Here is a 22,054-nt window from a genome sequence, read left to right as displayed (position 1 = left end):
AGGGTTTGGGTACATTGTCCTTTTGAAACACACATTTATGTCTAGGTTTCAACTATCTAGTTGATGATTTGAGGTTCTCCTTTTTGTTCATGGTAGGAAAAAAGCCCCAGAGCTTCTATTCTACCACCACTATGCTTAACAGCTACTACAGTGTTTTGCTGGTTGAGGGCTTTAACTTTACTCATTACTAACCCTAACCCATACTTCCTAAAAGCACTCATCACCATAACTATCTCAGAGGGAGGTTCCATCACTGCTTTACTAGATATGGGAGTGTAGTGTCACTCGCCCAACCCTACACTCTACCCCAGGATCTCATGCTCTCCTGAGGATCCTGTGTACATGCAGGCCCCTGCCACTGAGGTCTGGGTTGAGAGATGGGATGATAATTGTCATAAATGTTTCCTATTAGACTCACCAGATTTCTGGTAGGATAGACTGACAGGGGTTTCCTGTCATGCCAGCCATGTCACAAAGAAAGGAAAAGGGATGGGCATGTCACTGGATCATGCCCTGTTTGTCCTGCCTAGATTGGAAAGAAGCTGATTTAGAGACAAAAGATGTGGTTGAAGCACTGTTTGACCCAGCACCTAAAGATTAAAGGGAAGGACCAGGTCAATGTGACACCACTTCCTACAACCTATTTTTATCATCTGAGATAGTCAACTCTATTTTCACACCCAGCACCAGGGCAAGAATGTGACCAGCTTATCACCCCAGAACCAAGATCAACATCATAATGCACCTGACCCACAACCAACTGCTAGGGAGCCTTCTCAGTGCTTGAAACACCCTGGAGAAGGTTCCCTAGCCCTGGTAGAGATAGCAGTGCTATTCCCCAAGCTCAACAGTCAGGCATGTGACAGCAGCAGAAATGGATGGCACACAACACGTACAATCCAGCTGCAAAAATTCCAACCAGGTGTCTGCGTTCTGCTTATGCTGCCAGTAGCTGCATGTGCAGCTTGACATAAGGAGAATTTTGGAATTGGTGGTGTGCCAGAGAACCTAACAGATCCCAAAGGCACACCATCAAGCTACCAAAGAAGAGGTAGCTCAAATGCAGCAGAAGGGGATTATCAAAGAATTAGGCAGCCCATGTTCTAGACCCATTGTGGTGGTAAAGTCTGATGAGAGCCACTGACATTATAATGACTCTTGCTGACTACATAAAGGTACAGAAGAGTTGGCAACCTGAATGAATAGAATGATTGGCGGAGATGTTAATGAGAACATCCACTAGCGGGTATCCTCTGATCAGTCTGTCAGCATGTTGTCTGGTTAAGCAAGCTTCTGTAGACTGACTCTGACCTTTCCTCACATAAATCCCAGTAACTGGTCATTGGGAGGGAGGAAGGTCCTGCCCAAGTCCTGCCCAAGCATAGAAGTCTAGTGCACTTGAGATGCATAAAAGATGACGTTAATGTAACATACAGGTCATGTTGTCCTGTGGTTGGTGATAGCCTGGTTGGCCGGCCACATCCGTCATGTGTCACTGCTGTCCTGGAAGTATCTGTGGGTTTTAGTGTGTGTAGTTGATATGTGCCTGATTGTTGTGTGTAGTGTGTGTCTAATATGTGTTCAAATTAGTCTCTACGTGACGTGAGTGTGTGAAGGATGTGTGTGCATGTAGGTGAGGGGGGGGTGTATGTGAGGGGGGTGTATGTGAGGGGTGTGTGTGAAGGTGAGGGGTGTGTGTGTATGTGAGGGGGGGGTGTATGTGTGTGGCTTCTGAGCTGTATATAAGTTTATCTCAGCAGCACGCCACCACATTCTCTCTACAGCATTCATTCTAGAGTCACCATGGCAACCACTATGCTGGGACTTCTGGGAGTTTTTCTGTTTGTTTTGTCCACAAATGCAAATCCGACACCGTCGTCCAACTTCAACGTGAGCAAGGTAATAATAATATATTAGAAGAAGAATTTGTGTCATTTCTCGTTATTTAACCTTTTTTTTTATTTCTTTACTTCATTTGAGAAACCATTTTTTTTTCACATTTCTTAATCCTACTGTGAAATAAATGACATTTATTTATTGACTTATTTACCCGTTGCTGCTTCTGTGTTTTTGAATGTTTGCCCTCAGGTGGAAGGAAAGTGGTACCTGTCAGCTGTAGCTTCCAGTTCACGATTCCTAGATGGTCACAAATTGATGGACAAGGGCTCTGTGGTCGTCGTGACAGTCACTGCTGATGGGAACCTGCAAGTGAACGGCTCGCATCTGATGTGAGAAACAGACCGAAAAACCAGCACACAGTGAGAACACTTTAGATACAGAATATTAGAAGTGTGTGTGTGTGTGTGTGTGCAGGAGGAAGGACCCTAAACGTGTAGGCTGTGTCAAGGTATCTCGTTTACTGAGGAGATCCGAAACCCCAGGAAGAGTTGCTACCTACAGCATGCGTGAGTCTGAAACACACCACATTATAATAATAAATGTTGTACAGTTATAAATGATAAGGCTTTATTCTGTGCAGTAACGTGTCATGAGGATTGTAATATGCAGTAGTACGTTACTCTACTGTATCTCTCTCTCAGACTCCCGGACTAAGGATGAAACCACTATTTTGGATGTGAAGGATGATGAGTACATTATCACCCAGACCAAATGGACTTTAAAGAAAAATGTCACCTTCACCCTCGAGCTCTTCAGTCAGTCGCCAGCGCTTTATAAGAATTTTATTATTATTACCATTTCTATTAATGTTATTATATTCATACTGAAACTTATTAGCACTGTAGCTATAATTATTAGCCTTCATTCAAGCTAATGTTTATTAATTCTGTATAATTAATAAACTACATAAAAAAATGTATTACCAAATTGTAATTGATCCCATAACAGGAATCTTTCTGTGTGTGTGTGTGTGTGTGTGTGTGTGTGTGTGTGTGTGTGTGACAGCCCGTGAGCCTTTGGTCAGTGAGGCCATTAGGAAGAAGTTCAGTCAGTTTGCCATGAAGCGACACATCGACCCTGAGAGAATCCGGATCCTCCCTTACAAGGGTACGACACACACACACACACACACACACACACACACGAGACACACACTAACCCTACGTTTAGGACACTGCAGGAGCGTGATTGTACTCAGTCGAGCCCAGTTTCTGATCAACTTCCTGTTGTTTTAATTTTCCAGGTGAATGCGTCTGAGGAGCCGACTCTGATGTCTGACCCCTGACCTCTACAGAAATCATCACCATGGCTGCACACAGATAAATTACACTCCACCTCCTGATCAGGGTTTCAGCTTCTGTTCCCTACAGCAGGGGTTTAACCGTGTCGAATAATCTACCGCTTCAAGCAATAAACATGATCTACTGGCTGTTTCTGGTTCTTGGCTCTTTATTGTAATCATTCTGCTACTGTACAGAAATGTGTGTAAGGCTTTTTATGAACATCAGATGGTTAAACCACTAATCACCAGCATTAGCATGGGGCAGAGTTTGAGATGTTGTGTTAGATGATGTATAATGGGAGTTTCATCATGAAAAAAGGCTGATGAGCATTCTTCACTTTTCACACTTCAGAATGCAGCACACCCACAGCAAAATTCAGTTGTTCGGAATCAAGTTTTTCGAGTCTCATGAGACTCAATTGAGCTTTCTCGTTACAAGCTTGACTTTGTCTTTTCTATTTTTCTTAAGGCGGACTTGGGAGAAACAAAGAGAAATAAAAGAAATACAACTTGAGACTTACTTAAGGAACATTTGAGAAATCTGAGATGTATATGAGAAATGTAACCCCAGTTAGTTTTGCATGACTCAGTAATGCACTACAACATTGTTATTGTCAAATTGTAATTCACAATTAGCCTGTTCATCACTAAATGGAGCTAAAGTAAATTCAAAATAAAAGATGAATGATATAAATATAAGAATAAAACCCCGAGAAGTAAATGTAAGACTCCTACTGGTTAAGAGGGAGCAAGCCCCGCCCTCACCTGCTCTGTAGCGTCGCATGTGCTTACACACACACACACACACAGAGACGGATGTGCATGAGATCACTGTTGATTAAAACTGTGAGTTATTGCTGAAAGAGAAACAACTATAAATGTGATAAATTGAGCGGATATCCATACCGGAAATCTGCAAGGATTTCGGAGGGACGAACTTGGGTGAACTTTTTGAACTTCGGAATCAACGCGGTGAGTCGGAAGCTGTTAAGCTACACTTGAAGCTAAAAAGCTAGCAAAAAGTTAACGGGAAACATGATGACCAATTTCAATGTTGTAGATCTGCACGGGTGTGGATGAAGCGGACAGGATCTTCTCTAAGAGTGAACATTTGAAGCGCGCTGGTGAGTTAGATTGGGACTGGGCGAATCAGGCTAATGGGAAAGCTAACTAGCCTAATGCTCCTAGTTGTAGCTGGAGCCGACCATGTTTTCACTGTGGGAGAACACACAGTTTCTTTATGAAGTTTAACTACTTTGAGCACTCATCTAGTGTGCTGATGATAGTTTAATATTACTTGTTGAATATTAAACGCACTAAAATAAGATGATGGGGAAGAAGTTAATTTTGATATTAAGGGTTATGAAGCTATTTTATTTTCTTGTTACAATGATGCTTGAGCAGCCCTGTATTGATGTTTCTGCATATTTTTTATGATGCCGCTGCCTTAACAAACTGTAAAACTACAGTCTGTGGACCTTTGTATATTTTTGGGTAAATTTATTTTGTACATTAAGTGTAATCAACATATTGCTTCATTACTATGCAATGTAAAGCAATGCTCCTGGTCGTTCAGTTAAAGGAGCGGTACTGTAAAGATAACCTACCATAGTTTATGGTTTATTAATGATTTCTGATAGAAATGTGCACTATGATGATAAAATAAGATGATTGTGATTTAAAGATTGCATTCATGATTAACATGCACTGTCTAGATTAGTTAGAAATTAAAATGAATGTTTTGTGCTTGTTTAGTTAAAGCACTTGCATTATTTACACATATGGCCATATACATCACTATAGAGTGTGTGAATCGAATTGTAATAGCCCTGTTGTTTACAGGCTAGGTTTTTGTGGGACCGTGAGATCTGGATTTCTTCCTGACGAGGAAGATGGCGAGCCTTTCTTTTTGAATCGAACCGGAGCCATTCCGAGTTGGCCCAGAAGGGCAGGTCGCTCTTCTTTCATGAACAATCACAACAGTGCGGTAGGACGAAATCGCACCAATCACAGACTTTTGACTTTTGGGATTTTAATTGACTGAACACTGACTATTACGCTGGCAAGACTGACATATCTGAGCTCAGATAGGATTGGGAAATTACTATTGCTGTTGTTTTTATTTTATATTTCCATTCCTGTAGAAAGAGTTGTTTACTCATTGTTATACATATCAATACAATTCAAGACAATTTTATCTGTGACTCCAGTCATTCTTCTCCATGCAACTCATTTTATCCCTCCTGCGAATCTAGCTATTGGCCCATTTTCTCCACTTTACCATAACCTACCCTACCCTATCCTGTAGCGGGCTACAGAAATTGGCGAGCCAGCCAGGAGGGTTGCAGAGTTGTTAGCCCACCCAAGATTTGATAAAACCTTTAAGAGTGCCTGGAGCTTCACAGTTACTAGTTTTTTTCTTTTCCAACTACTGGTGCTTTCACATGCCCTAACAATGGAAGTTGTGAAAACAGAGAATGTTAAAGTTCAAAATGCTGTTTTGGTCAGTGGTTTAACTAACACAGACATTGATAACGAAATAATTGAGTTCTTAGAAGCTTTCGGTCCTGTCAGTAGGCACATTAAATTACCAACGGGGGGTCAGATTATTGTGGAGTTTCAACATGAGGCTACTGTTAAGGAACTAGAGAAAAGGTATTTGCCTTGTGACAGACCTTGCACAGTAAAACCAGAAGTCATCTATCGCATACGAGACCTAGCCAGTGCATATAGCATTGAAACCAGCGCATCAGCTACTGTAACTTACCTGTCACAGCTTAAAGACGTGGCAGCACGAAGCAACCGATCGTTTAAAGACCTTTTGATGGATGAGCTAGCAAAAATTGGAGAGTCGTTGGGAGGGGAGGTCCACACAGCTGAGCCTTCCACAGAACAAGAGCCAGTGTTCCGCAGTAATGAGGCCCTACCTTCTCCCCCTTTAACAGCCAATAGTGACCATGTAAGCGCCTGGGATGATGCTCACCCACCTGTAGAGGCTGAGAGACCAACCCCTCAGATTCCCACCAACCTCTTAAGCACCCCTGAAGTGCAGCGAGTTATTGTAGAGCACATTGTTAAAAGCAGCGACGTTGTTCCCTCACCAAACTCGCAATACAGACTAAAACCTTTTTCAGGGAGAGTTCCACATCCTCATTTCGAAACTGATTATGACACTTGGCGCAGCAGCGTAGAGTTTTGCTTGACCGATCCTTCATTCACTGAAACTCAAGTTGTGCGAAAAATTGTTGAAAGTCTTTCACCCCCTGCAGCAGACCTGGTGAAAGCTCTTGGTCCAAAAGCAAACCCCAAAACTTACCTCGAACATCTTGATTCTGCTTATGCAACTGTAGAGGACGGTGATGAACTCTTTGCTCGCTTCTTAAACACCAACCAAAACGGAGGCGAAAAACCCTCATATTACCTGCAAAGATTGCACACCGTGTTAAACCTAGTAATAAAGAGAGACGGAATTGCGTCTAGTGATGTTAATAAGCAGCTCTTGAGACAATTTTGCAGAGGGTGTTGGGACAGCTCATTGATTGCAAACCTTCAGCTCGAACAAAAGAAAGACGATCCACCTCATTTTGCGGAGCTACTTCTCCAATTACGCACAGAGGAGGACAAACAAGCGAGTAAAGCAAACCGCATGAAACAACATTTGGGGGTACAAAAGACTCGTGTGTATTCCAGCATGCAAACTACGTGCCCTCAAGGTAGGAATGATTATGAGCATGAGATGGATCACAATTCTGCCGATCTCCAGAAGCAAATTGCTGACCTCAGGACTCAAATCGCACAGCTCAGAGCTGACAAGACAGAGAAAAGATCAAAGAAACCCCAGAAGGAAGCAAAACCGAACTTGAGTACCAAAACTCATGACAAGCTAGAACGAATACCACAAATCGCTGCCGTGTCAGCCAAACCCAAACCTGGATATTGTTTCAAGTGTGGGGAGGACGGTCATATCGCCTCTAACTGTAGTAATGAGGCGAACCCAGCATTAGTAGCCGCTAAAAGGAATGCCCTCAGACACAAGCAGCGGGAATGGGAACTATCAAGACCAGTCGGTGAGTCTTTTAATTTAAACTAGAAGGAGCCCCTGTCGCGGGACAGATGGGTGCTAAAATTGAACCAAGTCCCACTAAGACAAGGACAACAAAAGCTCAATGTAAAACAGTTAATATTCACTCAGTGCCTAAACTTCCCAAAAAACTTGTGGGTGAAAAATGCACAGCCCGAATTGTTATCAGTGGTGTTGAATGTAGTTGCTTGCTTGACTCAGGCTCTCAAGTAACCACTATTGCCCAGTCTTTCTATCAAAAACACTTACCTGATCATCCTATAAAACCCATCAGTGATCTCCTAGAGGTCGAATGTGCGAATGGTCAAACAGTCCCCTACTTGGGATACATCGAGACGAGTATCGCGTTTCCCAAAGCTCTCGATCAGTCAGAGCTTGAACTAACTACTCTCGCCTTAGTTGTCCCTGACATTCGCTCAAACTCAGACACACCTCTACTCATTGGCACAAACACACTTGACCCCTTATATGAGCATCTTTGTGAGAGCACCTTACCTGACTTTAAGGTACTCCCTTTGGATACCAGCCAGTGCTGAAGACATTAGCATCCAGAAAAAGACAAACTGACAGTGGAAAGATTGGCTTGGTAAAACTTCGAGGTAGAACCCAAAAAGTGCTTCTTGCTAATCAAAAGCTACTACTGGAAGGTTTTGTGCATGCTAGCCACGCTAAGCCTGAACAGTGTGCAATTACTGAACAGCCCACCACCTGCTCCCTACCTGGTGGTGTGTTTGTAGATTGTTGCTTTATATCTCTGCCAAAGCACAGTTCTTATAAAGTTCCTGTGGTGCTGAGAAATGAGACCAACCATGACATTACGTTGCCCACTAACTGTGTAATTGCTGAGTTAGTTGCACCTGATTGTGTCATTTCATGTCCTGAGCCTGAGAAAGGTGACCCAAAGGTGTCTGCAACGTGTAACTCTCTGCAACAGGCCTCAAACTCAAGGCCTCCTCTCAGTTTCGATTTTGGTGAATCACCCCTATCTGAAGAGTGGAAGGAGAGGATAACTAAGAAGTTAAACACTTTCTCCGATGTTTTTTCACAAAATGATCTTGATTTTGGACACGCCACACATATAAGACATCACATCAACTTAAAAGACGAAACCCCCTTCAAACAAAGATCTCGCCCGATTCATCCTAATGATTACGAGGCAGTTAAAAAACACTTACAAGCCCTCTTAGATGCAGGTATAATCAGAGAATCTGAATCTCCATTCTCATCACCTATTGTGGTGGTCAGGAAAAAGAATGGTGATGTGCGTTTATGCATCGATTTTAGGAAGCTTAACTTGCAGACCATCCGCGATGCATATGCCCTGCCGAACTTAGAGGAGTCATTTTCTGCGCTTGCGGGATCTCAGTGGTTCTCAGTGATGGACCTTAAGTCAGGGTACTATCAGATCGAGATGTGTGAAAAGGATAAGTCAAAGACAGCCTTTGTGTGCCCCTTTGGGTTCTACGAATTTAATCGTATGCCTCAGGGAATAACAAATGCACCGAGCACTTTTCAAAGGCTTATGGAAAAGTGTATGAAAGACATCAACCTGAAAGAAGTGTTAGTCTTTTTAGATGATTTAATAGTCTTTTCCAGTTCCCTTGAAGATCACGAGACCCGACTCATTCATGTGCTTGAGCGACTTCGAGAGTACGGCCTCAAACTCTCACCCGACAAATGTCGGTTCTTTCAAACAGCAGTCCGTTATCTAGGCCACATTGTATCTAGAGATGGCGTAAAGACCGACCCCGAAAAAGTTGAAGCACTCAAAACCTGGCCAAGACCCCAAACCTTAAAAGAACTCCAATCGTTTCTAGGTTTTACCGGTTACTACCGGAGATTTGTTAAAGACTACTCCAAAATTGTCAAGCCCTTGACCTCCCTGACAGCTGGTTATCCTCCAAAACGAAAGCATTGTAAAAACCCACCGAATGATCCAAAGTATCTGAACCCTAAAGAACCTTTTGGTGATCGTTGGGGACAAGAATGCCAGAAATCGTTTCAAACTATTATTGAAAAACTCACCACTTCACCAGTCCTTGGGTATGCCGATGCAAAGCACCCTTATTTGGTGCACACAGATGCCAGCACAACCGGACTTGGGGCAGCTCTTTATCAAGTGCAAAATGGAACCACACAGGTTATAGCCTATGCAAGTCGTGGTCTATCCCGTAGTGAGGCTAGATACCCTGCCCACAAGCTAGAATTCCTGGCTTTAAAATGGGCCATAACCGACAAGTTTCATGACTATTTATATGGGACCACATTTACAGTTATTACCGACAATAACCCATTAACTTACCTTCTAACTACAGCAAAGCTCGACGCCACGAGTTATCGCTGGTTGGCTGCATTGTCCACCTATAACTTTGACATTAAGTATAGAGCTGGGAGACAAAATCTCGATGCAGATGGACTATCTAGGAAACCACATGACGAACCAGAGGACGATCCAGTCTTTGCTGAGGAATGTCAACGCATTGATAAGTTCAGATCCCATCTCTTGTCCTCAGTCAAGGATGTTGAGCTCCAACTCCAATCCAATACTGTGATGGCAGCCTGTCAAAGACATATGGCTTTGGATCAGAATGAACCCTCTTGTGCTCTAGTCCAGTCACTGGCCATGTCTGCAGTTGCCATTCCAGACATGTTCCAAGAAGAAGGTCACGATAACAACCTCTTAGCCTTACCTAGATACACCCATGCTGATCTTATCAACCTGCAAAGAACAGATCCAGCCATTAGTGAAGTCATCAAGTTGCTGGCAGCTGATTCCAGGCCGCCAGCCAATATTAAGTCTCAGTCCCGTGATGTTCTCCTGTTTTTAAGGGAGTGGAACCGTCTTGAGTTTCAAAATGACTTACTGTACCGAAAACGGCAGTTGGGGCCAGAGACCTGGTCGCAGTTAGTCCTTCCTGAGTCCTTACGCCCCACAGTTATGTGCAATCTTCATGACAACATGGGGCATTTAGGGGTCGAGCGCACGCTGGAACTCATTCGGTCTCGGTTCTACTGGCCAAAAATGGCGATTGATGTTGAAAAGAAAGTGAAAGGGTGCGAGAGATGTGTCCGTAGGAAAGCCCTGCCAGACAAGGCTGCTCCTCTGGTAAATATCACAACTTCCAGGCCTATGGAGCTAGTCTGCATGGACTTCCTCTCAATAGAGCCCGATAGTAAAAACACTAAAGATGTCCTAGTGATCACGGATCATTTTACAAAGTACGCTGTGTCCATTCCAACCAGAGATCAGAAAGCCACCACTGTTGCAAAGAACTTATGGGATAACTTTCTAGTCCATTACGGCTTTCCAGAGCGACTTCATAGCGACCAAGGGAGAGACTTTGAATCGCGTACAATCAAAGAACTATGTTCCCTGCTCGGTATTCGCAAAGTCCGAACAAGTCCGTATCATCCTCGTGGCAACCCTGTTGAGCGATACAATCGCACATTACTCGGTATGCTCGGTACCCTGAAAGACACCGAGAAGCATCACTGGCGTGACTTCGTAAAACCACTTACTCATGCCTATAACTGTACGAGAAATGACGTAACGGGATATTCTCCTTACGAATTAATGTTTGGTAGACAACCCCGTTTGCCCATTGATATTGCCTTTGGCCTGCCACAACCAAACAAGCCACACTTGACTCACTCTCAGTACGTCAAGCAGTTGAAAAGCTACCTCGAGCAGAGCTATGTAATAGCCATAAAAACCTCCCAGAAAGTAGCTGAAAAAAACAAGAAACGTTTTGACAAAATCATCCGTGAATCCACACTAGATGTGGGAGACCGAGTCTTGGTTCGAAATCTCCGCTTGAGAGAGAAGCACAAATTGGCAGACAAATGGGAGCAAACAGTGTATATTGTTACCAAACAAATGGAAAACTTACCTGTATATACTGTAAAACCGGAAAAGGGGGATGGACCCAACAGAACACTCCACAGAGATCTGTTACTTCCCTGCGGATTTCTTTCACCAATAGAGCATGAAACCGAGCGAGTCACCAAACCAAACAGACCACGCACAAGACAAAGTTCAGCTCTGGAAATTGACACCGACCAAGCACTTGAAGAGGAGGGTGAGCTTTATTACCCTGAAACCCCCCAAGTGGAAGACAGACAATTTTACCAAGTATGTGTCGTGCCATCAACACAAGGGTTCCAACCAGACAAAGACTCTGTAAATGATAAAGAACGACCTAATACATTACTGGAAACGACAGACTTACCTGGAGAGGAACCCGAGAACGAAACTGAAACGTACTTACCTGAGCAAGAGACTGGGAACGAAATTGAAACATATTTACCTGAAGATGAAACTGGAAGTTCAACTGACACCAATTTACCTCAGACAGAACGTGAAAGTGAAGCAAACTTACCACAAAGTGAAAGTGACCCAAGCCTACAAAACAACACACCATGTGAGACTGAAACAGATACTCAAAAAGGAAAAAATGTTTTGTTGACCAGTTTGTCAGATTCACCGTTGTCAGAGGACTCAACTAATCAACCTTCACCTGAAAGACAAGTTGAAAATGAGGACGAACCTGAAGCTTTCCAAACAGAAACACAGGTCAGAAGATCTGAAAGAATTCGCCAACCGTCCCAAAGACTCACTTATCCTCAGCTAGGTAACCCACTAGTAACAGTGGTTAAATCACTCTTTCAAGGATTGAACAAAGCTCTTATTGACTCCCTTGTTCCTGATGTAGCCTATCCCACTAGAGCCATGCACGGGGACGTACATGAGATTTAAGAGGGGAGGATGTAACCCCAGTTAGTTTTGCATGACTCAGTAATGCACTACAACATTGTTATTGTCAAATTGTAATTCACAATTAGCCTGTTCATCACTAAATGGAGCTAAAGTAAATTCAAAATAAAAGATGAATGATATAAATATAAGAATAAAACCCCGAGAAGTAAATGTAAGACTCCTACTGGTTAAGAGGGAGCAAGCCCCGCCCTCACCTGCTCTGTAGCGTCGCATGTGCTTACACACACACACACACACAGAGACGGATGTGCATGAGATCACTGTTGATTAAAACTGTGAGTTATTGCTGAAAGAGAAACAACTATAAATGTGATAAATTGAGCGGATATCCATACCGGAAATCTGCAAGGATTTCGGAGGGACGAACTTGGGTGAACTTTTTGAACTTCGGAATCAACGCGGTGAGTCGGAAGCTGTTAAGCTACACTTGAAGCTAAAAAGCTAGCAAAAAGTTAACGGGAAACATGATGACCAATTTCAATGTTGTAGATCTGCACGGGTGTGGATGAAGCGGACAGGATCTTCTCTAAGAGTGAACATTTGAAGCGCGCTGGTGAGTTAGATTGGGACTGGGCGAATCAGGCTAATGGGAAAGCTAACTAGCCTAATGCTCCTAGTTGTAGCTGGAGCCGACCATGTTTTCACTGTGGGAGAACACACAGTTTCTTTATGAAGTTTAACTACTTTGAGCACTCATCTAGTGTGCTGATGATAGTTTAATATTACTTGTTGAATATTAAACGCACTAAAATAAGATGATGGGGAAGAAGTTAATTTTGATATTAAGGGTTATGAAGCTATTTTATTTTCTTGTTACAATGATGCTTGAGCAGCCCTGTATTGATGTTTCTGCATATTTTTTATGATGCCGCTGCCTTAACAAACTGTAAAACTACAGTCTGTGGACCTTTGTATATTTTTGGGTAAATTTATTTTGTACATTAAGTGTAATCAACATATTGCTTCATTACTATGCAATGTAAAGCAATGCTCCTGGTCGTTCAGTTAAAGGAGCGGTACTGTAAAGATAACCTACCATAGTTTATGGTTTATTAATGATTTCTGATAGAAATGTGCACTATGATGATAAAATAAGATGATTGTGATTTAAAGATTGCATTCATGATTAACATGCACTGTCTAGATTAGTTAGAAATTAAAATGAATGTTTTGTGCTTGTTTAGTTAAAGCACTTGCATTATTTACACATATGGCCATATACATCACTATAGAGTGTGTGAATCGAATTGTAATAGCCCTGTTGTTTACAGGCTAGGTTTTTGTGGGACCGTGAGATCTGGATTTCTTCCTGACGAGGAAGATGGCGAGCCTTTCTTTTTGAATCGAACCGGAGCCATTCCGAGTTGGCCCAGAAGGGCAGGTCGCTCTTCTTTCATGAACAATCACAACAGTGCGGTAGGACGAAATCGCACCAATCACAGACTTTTGACTTTTGGGATTTTAATTGACTGAACACTGACTATTACGCTGGCAAGACTGACATATCTGAGCTCAGATAGGATTGGGAAATTACTATTGCTGTTGTTTTTATTTTATATTTCCATTCCTGTAGAAAGAGTTGTTTACTCATTGTTATACATATCAATACAATTCAAGACAATTTTATCTGTGACTCCAGTCATTCTTCTCCATGCAACTCATTTTATCCCTCCTGCGAATCTAGCTATTGGCCCATTTTCTCCACTTTACCATAACCTACCCTACCCTATCCTGTAGCGGGCTACAGAAACATAAGTGCATTTGAAGAAGAAGCAAATGAGCCATATATAAAACCATAATGAGATTAAAGCCAGATATAAATGAGAAGAATAAAACACAAATGAGAAATATTATAGTTTCATTAAACATATCTAAAATTCTGAATTAACAGCATACAGTAATAAACCACAACAAACCCCACCTGAGACCAGTCAGTGTCCATACTGTCACCAGTCACCTGTCCACCACAACATTAAAACCAGCAGGTTAACAATAATACAAATATTACAGTTTGCTATTACCACTAATTTGTAGATTGAGCCCATACATAAAAATAAATACATAAATGTGGAAAAAATACAATATACAATCATATGGTTAAATTTGAAATAAATAAATTTACACTTTACACAATATAACAGACACCCACACAATCTGGCAAATCAAGACACTAAATGATATAAATGTCCCACATCCTGACAGAGATATTAAGTGCTACACTGCTCAACCCAAAGTGGGAGTTATACAGGAGTTACACAAAGTCCACAGCATTGTGACAATGAAATGAATCAGTCAAAAAGGAGCTGAATATTTTTTTGAAGGGAATCTTTTCTGCCTGCTTTCTGAATGTAAGGGGGCCAGGAACAGGTCACTGCCTGGTTAAAGTTCTTTCTCACCGGGACATCAGTCTTCTCTTGTGGTGGATGTCCAACAAGTTTGTCCAAAGTCTGCAGCTCCTGGAGTTGCTTAGTAGCTAATGAAACAACAAAAATGTATTTAAACATTTGAGATTTACCTAAACACCATTCAGCTACTTCATTCCCAGCTGTCTGAAGGTTGAGAGGTGGACTTGAGCTCATGGGCTGGTGCTCACCTGACTGATGGTGTGGTGCTGATGGAGACTCTGGAACAACCTCCTGCAGTTTCTTTGTTGAGATTCTGGTTCTCCTCAAAGGTTTCTGAGATGGCTTGCTGCTGAAAAGAACCCAGTTAAAGTAAAGTGTATTATTATCAAGAACCTTGTCACAAGCATAGAGCAAACATACTGGTCTTTATTTATAGAATATAATTAACTGATGTCTCTAAAGTTACATGTTCTGGTAACTAGTGTTAAACACTAAAAACTACTGGTTGTCAAAAACTGATCCTGCAGTAACATTAACTTGATAATAAAAAAGGGAAAAGAAATAGTCAAAATTAATGTAATGTTTCTAACCACTCAATAGTTAAAATAGGATCAGCCTAATAATAATAATAATAATAATAATAATAATAATACCCTAACCAGTTGACGACTAATTTGTACCACAAAAATACTTTCAACCTCACTAGTGTAAGTTACCTAGATATGCTACTACACATGCACAACCACAGGTAGCATTCAATTTTCAGTTCAATTTTCAGCTAAAATATAGACTGAAATAAAAATAAAACAAATAACTTACATTCTGACTCCTTGTCAATAATACCTACGTACGTAATTTTAAATTCTGATTAATTTTAAATTCAATTTAGTGTTGGAGGTTTCATGGCTAAATTTGACCAGCCTGGTGGCCAATCTTCACTGATTGCACATTAAACCAGTAAGAGCAGAGTGTGAAGGTTTAATTATCAGAGTAATAGCACAGTTTTGCTTAAAATATTGCAATGCACACAACATTATGTGTGACATATCAGAGTTTAAAAGAGGACAAATTGTTGGCGCGTGTCTCACTGGCACATCTGTGACCAGGGCTGGACTGGGACCAAAAAACAGCCATAGCGGCCCCACCATAATTATTTAAACAAAATGCTGAGGCATATGACACATCAAAGGATATATGCGCCTACTGTTTTGTTTCAAACATTAAACCACAGTAACCTGCATGGAAGCAATTAACCTTGGTAAAAAATTATTTTCGCACATTTTGCTGCTTCCACTTGTAGGCTTTTGCGTCTTTTCTCCCACAGCTTCTCTGCACCACCCCTTGCTCTTTTCTGGTTTATTCATTGTTATAGAAGGACTTATCTCAAACTCCAGTCGAACTCTAAATAGCAGATTTTGTCAAGGCAGGGCGTGGCCTGAGATTTCATTGGTCTAGCTCAATGTCCTTTAAGACAGTCAACCAATGGGCTGCAATTCGTGTCTCAGATACTCTACCGTTGCGGTAATAAATAAATTGACCTAATAAACTTTTAAAAAAATATAAAATTATGACTGAAAGCCCCAGCCCAAAAATGTGCGTCGGCCCGGTGGGCATTGCCCGGTATGCCCTATGGTCAGTCCAGGCCTGTCTGTGACCAAGACAGCAAGTCTTTGTGATGTAATAAGAGTATCCAGTGTAGCGTCAGCATACCACCAAGAAGGACGAACCACATCCAACAGGAGTAACTGTGGAGACAAGAGGAAGCTGTCTAAAAGGGATGTCTGGTTGCTAACCCAGATTGTGTCCAAAAACATAAAACCACAGCTGCCCAACTCACTGCAGAATTATACGTGCACCTCAGCTCTCCTGTTTCCACCAAAACTGTTCATCAGGAGCTCCACAGGGTCAATGTACATGGCCATGGTCTATAGCCAAGACTTTGGTTACTCGTGCCAATGCCAATGGTGCCAGCAGCGAAAATCTTGGGCTATCGATAATGTGAAACATGTAATGTTCTCTGATGAGTCCACCTTCACTGTCTTTCTCAACTTTTTTTTCCATGCGTGCTCTGTGCCTACCCTTGAAAGTCCACAAACTTTACCACTGATAAATACTGAGCACTGTGCTCTCAACAGAGAGTCATTAACTGTACCTATTTCCATGAGCATATAAACCCAACAGCTTAATGACTTAAAGTAACTGGGTTTATAAACAGATTATTTTTTATACATTTCATCTTCGTACATTTCATAGCCTGTTGGTGACGTAGCTTCCTGTTTTTGTATCATTGCTGCGAAAGTTTCGCGTTTGTATCAGCGTTTAAATGACATAGCTTTTTCATTTATACAATAATAATATTAATAGCAACTAGTTTTTACATCTTCATACTATTTGGCTTTGCCTTTTTCTGCGCTTTTTGGAGAACGGAAACAACAAACGGAATTCAGCTCCAAACAACTAAACTCCGACACAGGTACGATATAATGTCTAATATTCAGTTAGTTCAGTGTGTGGAGTGCAGGATGTTTAGACATTCTTCCTCTGTCGTTAGTGGTAATTTTATTTGTGATAGGTGTGTGTAAGTGAGCACTCTGACGGAGAAGATATCAGCGTTAGAGGAGCGCATCCAGACTTTAGAGAGGGTTAGAGAGTGTAAGAGCAGCGTTATTCCTGTAGCGGACAGTCTGGGTGCCGCAGGCGGAGATAACCAGCCCCCGACTCCGGCATTAGAGCCCTCACAGTGGGGCGAGTGGGTGACACCTCGGCGGCATACTCGTTCAGCCAAAGCTAACGCTAAGGCTAGCCCACCGGAACAGACCTCTTCTGCGCTTCACGTGTCCAACAGGTTTGCTCTCCTCAGTGATGCACCCACCAAGAAACCTGAAAGAGCTCTGGTTATAGGAGACTCTATAATGAGGCACGTGAAATTAGCTAGGCCTTTAGGGACGCCAGCGGCAGTGGTTAGGTGTATCCCAGGACCCAGCGCACCAGACATAGCAGGTAATCTTAGGGCTTTAGGACAGCACAGGTTCTCCAAGATAGTGGTACATGCTGGAGCTAATGATATAAGCCTTTGTCAGTTAGAGGCTGGTAAGAATAGCTTTACAGAGGTGTTTAAATTAACACCTCTGTAAATACTGGCATACGCGTAACTCATCCCATAACCTCATACTCCAGTACACCTATCCTGAATGGCAACCCCGCTAATTCTCTCCATCTTTTCTGTATTTTTCTATCCATCCCGAGGCATCTGGAGATTGTGCCAGCTTCAGTAGACACAGGCCAACCCTGCGAGGTTTCTAAGGCATCCAGAAAAGGACCAGCTTCAGCTGGATTCTGCTTTATGATGGCTGGAGCTACCATCCTGCTCCTGTGCTTCCAGTGATCCAGACCCCATCTGCCCTCTGCACCTACTGACTCCCTGTGCTAAACTGGACTTCATGTTAATCTACACAACTTCTGTTATATTGAACTTTCACCTGCACAACACACATGATGTTATCTCTATCTGTTATCACCCAGATGAGGATGGGTTCCCTGTTGAGTCTGGTTCCTCTCAAGGTTTCTTCCTATTGCCATCTCAGTGAGTTTTTCCTTGCCACCGTCGCCGTCACCCTTGGCTTGCTCATCAGAGACATTTCATTCATCATTCATTCATCTAATAATTATCTAGACACATTTTTCTCACACATACACACTTCCAAATATTTTCTTTTCTTTTCTAAAAAAATAAATAAAATTCTTTAATTTTTTGTGAAGCTGCTTTGAGACAATGACCATTGTTAAAAGCGCTATATAAATAAAATTGAATTGAATTGAATTGAATAGATAATTGGAAGACCTTTAAGGGCAAAACTGGCCTGTTAGGGCGCAACATAATTCGTGAACATGGTATTAGTTTCCATTGTTATGCTGATGACACACAAGTATACGTTTTAGCAAAACCAGATGAGAAAAAACAGTTAACTAAAGTTGAGCAATGTGTGCAGGACATAAGAGATTGGATGTTAATTAATTTCCTTCTGCTTAGTCTAATAAGACAGAAGTTCTAGTCATAGGACCACAAGCAGCTAGAAGTAAGCTTTCTGATCACACTGTGATTTTAAATGGCCTTTCTGTTTCATCAAGTGCAACAGTAAAAGACCTCGGTGTGATTATAGATTTAAGCCTTTCATTTGAAGCTCATGTAGATAATATTACCAGGATAGCATTCTTTCACCTCAGAAATATTGCCAGAATAAGAAATTTATTGTCGCTAAACGATGCAGAAAAACCAGTTCATGCTTTTATCACCTCTAGGTTGGACTATTGTAATGCCTTACTGTCTGGTTGTTCAGCTAGATGCATAAATAAGCTTCAGCTAGTCCAGAATGCAGCAGCGAGAGTCCTCACCAGAACCAGAAGATATGAGCACATCACCCCTATCTTATCTTCACTCCATTGGCTCCCTGTGAAATTTCGCATTGATTTTAAAATACTACTCTTGACATATAAAGCATTAAATGGTCTCGCGCCGCAGTACCTGAGCGAACTGCTAGTGTCTTACGATCCGCCACGCCTACTTCGATCAAAGGATGCAGGCTGCTTGTCAGTACCGCGTATTATGAAAAATACAGCTGGGGGCAGAGCTTTTTCTTACAAAGCCCCAAAATTATGGAATAGTCTTCCAAATAGTGTTCGGGACTCAGACACAGTCTCAGTGTTTAAGTCCAGGCTAAAAACCTATTTATTTAGCCAAGCATTTTTATAAATAGATTAGCCTTAGGTAAAGGAGCAGATCTGGGGGACTCATGGACGTAGAGTATTATGGTGAACTGGTATGTTTGGATGCTGTTCTCCTCACTCTCATTGATCACTCAGGTTTGTTGACGGTGAGGTGATTGTTTGCTTTACATCTCAGTTCCCCCTCATGTTTGTGTTTCCTTTTGGCTCCTCCCTTTTAGTTATGATGTCATAGTTAGTCCTGCCGGAGTCTCTGCTTGCACTCTACAGTTAATATACATTCACATTATACACTGTGTGACTGTGACCAGACCTAACTGCCATCTCTCCTCTTCTTCTCTTTCCCCCCCTCTTTCTTTTTCCTCTCTCCTCCTGTCTCCCCCTTTCACTCTTTCTCTCTCTCTCTGTCGAGCTACACATGTCGTTCCTGAGCTGCCAGTGATCCAGACTCCCTCTGCCCTCCGGACCTGTCTGACCCATCCTGGTGCCCCGCTTCTGGCTGAAGATCTCGTCACATGGATGCCCCGTGTGTCTCTCTGGGATGCGTCTGGTGTCTGGTAATGATTCTCTCTACCTAGAAAATGGTTCTGGCCTTGACTGGTGTTGGCAACTGTTTCTCTGGGGACTTGACAGTTCAATAGTTCATGACTGGAACTTCTTACAGCTTCTGTAAAGCTGCTTTGCGGCATTGACAATTGCTAAAAGCACTATACAAATAAAATTAAATTGAATTGAATTGAATTACAGACACAGTAGGGGTAACACCCCAAGTTCCACAGCATAAGAGCTAGTGGCACAATGCAGTGTTTTGATTATGCTTAAATGGCCACATGGCTTCAACAAGATAATGGTATGCCAGGCCCTTTTCTTATACCTCCATGTCCCGTAGTTATGGAAAATATAGTGAAATGCTAACACTGATATAGGCACGCAGGCACTCACATGTCAAAACTAATGCAAACCAACAGAGCATATGGAACAAACATCATCTCTGTCCATCTCTTATGTGTGCAGAGCTCTGAAACTAGCAGTTTCTATATCTTTTAGTCTGTCCTTTCTGCACTGTACCAATGATGTCACCTATATAATTTCCACTCCAGCATTTTCCAACACGTTCTGAATAAGTTACTGGGTTTAAGATTGAGAATGGTGTTAAACTCCTCTGTGACTGTGTCTGGCTGTATCTCTCTCTAACAGTTTTTAGATAAAATTCATTCAGTAGTGAACCCAGTGCTACACATTCTGTGATCACATCACATTAATGCATTTCACTACATTTCGTACTGTGTATGTTTGTGTATGTGACAAATAAAATTTGAATTTGAATTTGAAGAGTGTGACTCGTAAACCAAAAGGCCTGTGGTTATTGGTGGGTTACAGATCATTTCTGATCTCAGAGATACTTTCTTTTACAAAACCTATCATCCCTGTGAATTATTTTCCCTGACTGTGACCTGTTTTATTAAATAAAGAAGAAAATGTCTTTGTGTGTTCTTTAGTCTGACTTAAGGTTAACAAAGTGTTTCTGATTAAATACATTTTAACTTTGAATCTTCTGCACCTGCTCTCCTCCGCCACAGTGACTTCACACATTTCAAAATGAATAATACATTTCATATTTTAGTTCAAATGTAGCAGTTAGTTATAATCTTTTGTTCTTACAGTAATGTAAAAAATCTTTCTTTGAGCTGTTTGTTTTTTATACAGAATGATCATGGAAACCATCTTCAATAGAAGAAAACTGCATGTCATAGTTACTTTGATTTCTGCTATTATGCTATATGTTAAATGTCATTTAACAGGTATAAACATTACCAGTATCCATTCACAGTCACCTTCGATGTGGGTTTGGGTACATTGTCCTTTTGAAACACACATTTATGTCTAGGTTTCAACTATTTAGTTGATGATTTGAGGTTCTCCTTTGGAAAAAAGCCCCAGAGCTTCTATTCTACCACCACTATGCTTAACAGCTACTACATTGTTTTGCTGGTTGAAGGCTTTAACTTTACTCATTACTAACCCTACCCCATTCTTCCCAAAAGCACTCATCACCATAACTATCTCAGAGGGAGGTTCCATCACTGCTTTACTAGATATGGGAGTGTAGTCTCACTCGCCCAACCCTACACTCTACCCCAGGATCTCAGGCTCTCCTGAGTATCCTGTGTACATGCAGGCCCCTGCCACTGAGGTCTGGGTTGAGAGATGGGATGGTAATTGTCATAAATGTAGATTTCCTATCAGACTCACCAGATTTCTGCTAGGATAGACTGACAGGGGTTCCCTGTCATGCCAGCCATGTTCAAGTTCAAGTTCAAGTTCAAGTAGGCTTTATTGTCACTTCAACCATATACAGTTAGTACACAGTGAAACGAAACAACGTTCCTCCAGGACCAAGGTGCCACATGCAACATAAACTTAGAACATAAATTAACAAAGAAGCTAAACTAGCTAGCTAGGAGGCCTAGTTAGCTGGCTAGCAGAGACAAGACAGATATTCCTAACATAAATTACAACATAAATTAAATTAACAAAAAAAAAAAAAAAACTAACTAAAAGACTATCTACAGGTTTCTTCTTCCCAGACAACAGACAACAACATAAAGTGCACGTGCAAATGTGCAAAACGAGCAACAACAAAGTGACAGTGCGACGACAACGGCATATCAGAACAAAAAACATAAGACATAAAATATGGTGTTGAGGTAGTAAAAAACATAGCAGCAAGAATTGGTATTTGTGCAAAAAGTAATGAATATTGTGCAGAAGAGATAAACAGTGAGGCATTTACAGATGTGTGTAGAATAGTTTGTGTGGGTCAGTGTGTCTGCGCTTGTGTTGATTTGTCAGTCCAGTCACAGTGTTTTGATGTATTAATGTAGTTGAGTTGTAGTAGTTAAGCTGAGTGATAATGTTTGTGTGTGTGTGTGTGTGTGTGTGTGTGT

At 41.7% G+C, this 22,054-nt stretch overlaps 1 protein-coding gene and 2 long non-coding RNA genes across 3 annotated transcripts; all 3 read left to right on the top strand.

Moving 5' to 3' along the window:
• The first annotated feature begins 1,787 nt into the window (after positions 1 to 1,787).
• LOC128519787 (lipocalin-like) lies at positions 1,788 to 3,321 on the top strand. Its single transcript, XM_053493655.1, has 6 exons — positions 1,788 to 1,899; positions 2,089 to 2,228; positions 2,314 to 2,405; positions 2,541 to 2,654; positions 2,905 to 3,006; positions 3,143 to 3,321. Exons 1-6 carry the CDS (start codon positions 1,804 to 1,806, stop codon positions 3,154 to 3,156), a joined length of 558 nt encoding a protein of 185 aa, XP_053349630.1. The 5' UTR covers positions 1,788 to 1,803; the 3' UTR covers positions 3,157 to 3,321.
• Positions 3,322 to 3,979: 658 nt separating this feature from the next.
• LOC128520897 (uncharacterized) lies at positions 3,980 to 5,198 on the top strand. Its single transcript, XR_008357966.1, has 3 exons — positions 3,980 to 4,153; positions 4,242 to 4,305; positions 5,024 to 5,198. It is a non-coding gene; the product is annotated as an uncharacterized LOC128520897 (long non-coding RNA).
• Positions 5,199 to 12,266: 7,068 nt separating this feature from the next.
• Positions 12,267 to 13,485, top strand: LOC128520844 (uncharacterized). The gene is made up of 3 exons (XR_008357959.1): positions 12,267 to 12,440; positions 12,529 to 12,592; positions 13,311 to 13,485. It is a non-coding gene; the product is annotated as an uncharacterized LOC128520844 (long non-coding RNA).
• The last annotated feature ends 8,569 nt before the right edge of the window (positions 13,486 to 22,054 follow it).

The sequence above is a fragment of the Clarias gariepinus genome, chromosome 4 (genome assembly GCF_024256425.1).
Source record: "Clarias gariepinus isolate MV-2021 ecotype Netherlands chromosome 4, CGAR_prim_01v2, whole genome shotgun sequence".
Classification (NCBI taxonomy): Eukaryota; Metazoa; Chordata; class Actinopteri; order Siluriformes; family Clariidae; genus Clarias; species Clarias gariepinus.
The sequence above is the reverse complement of the archived record's forward strand: the minus strand, read 5'-3'. Positions and strand labels throughout refer to the sequence as shown.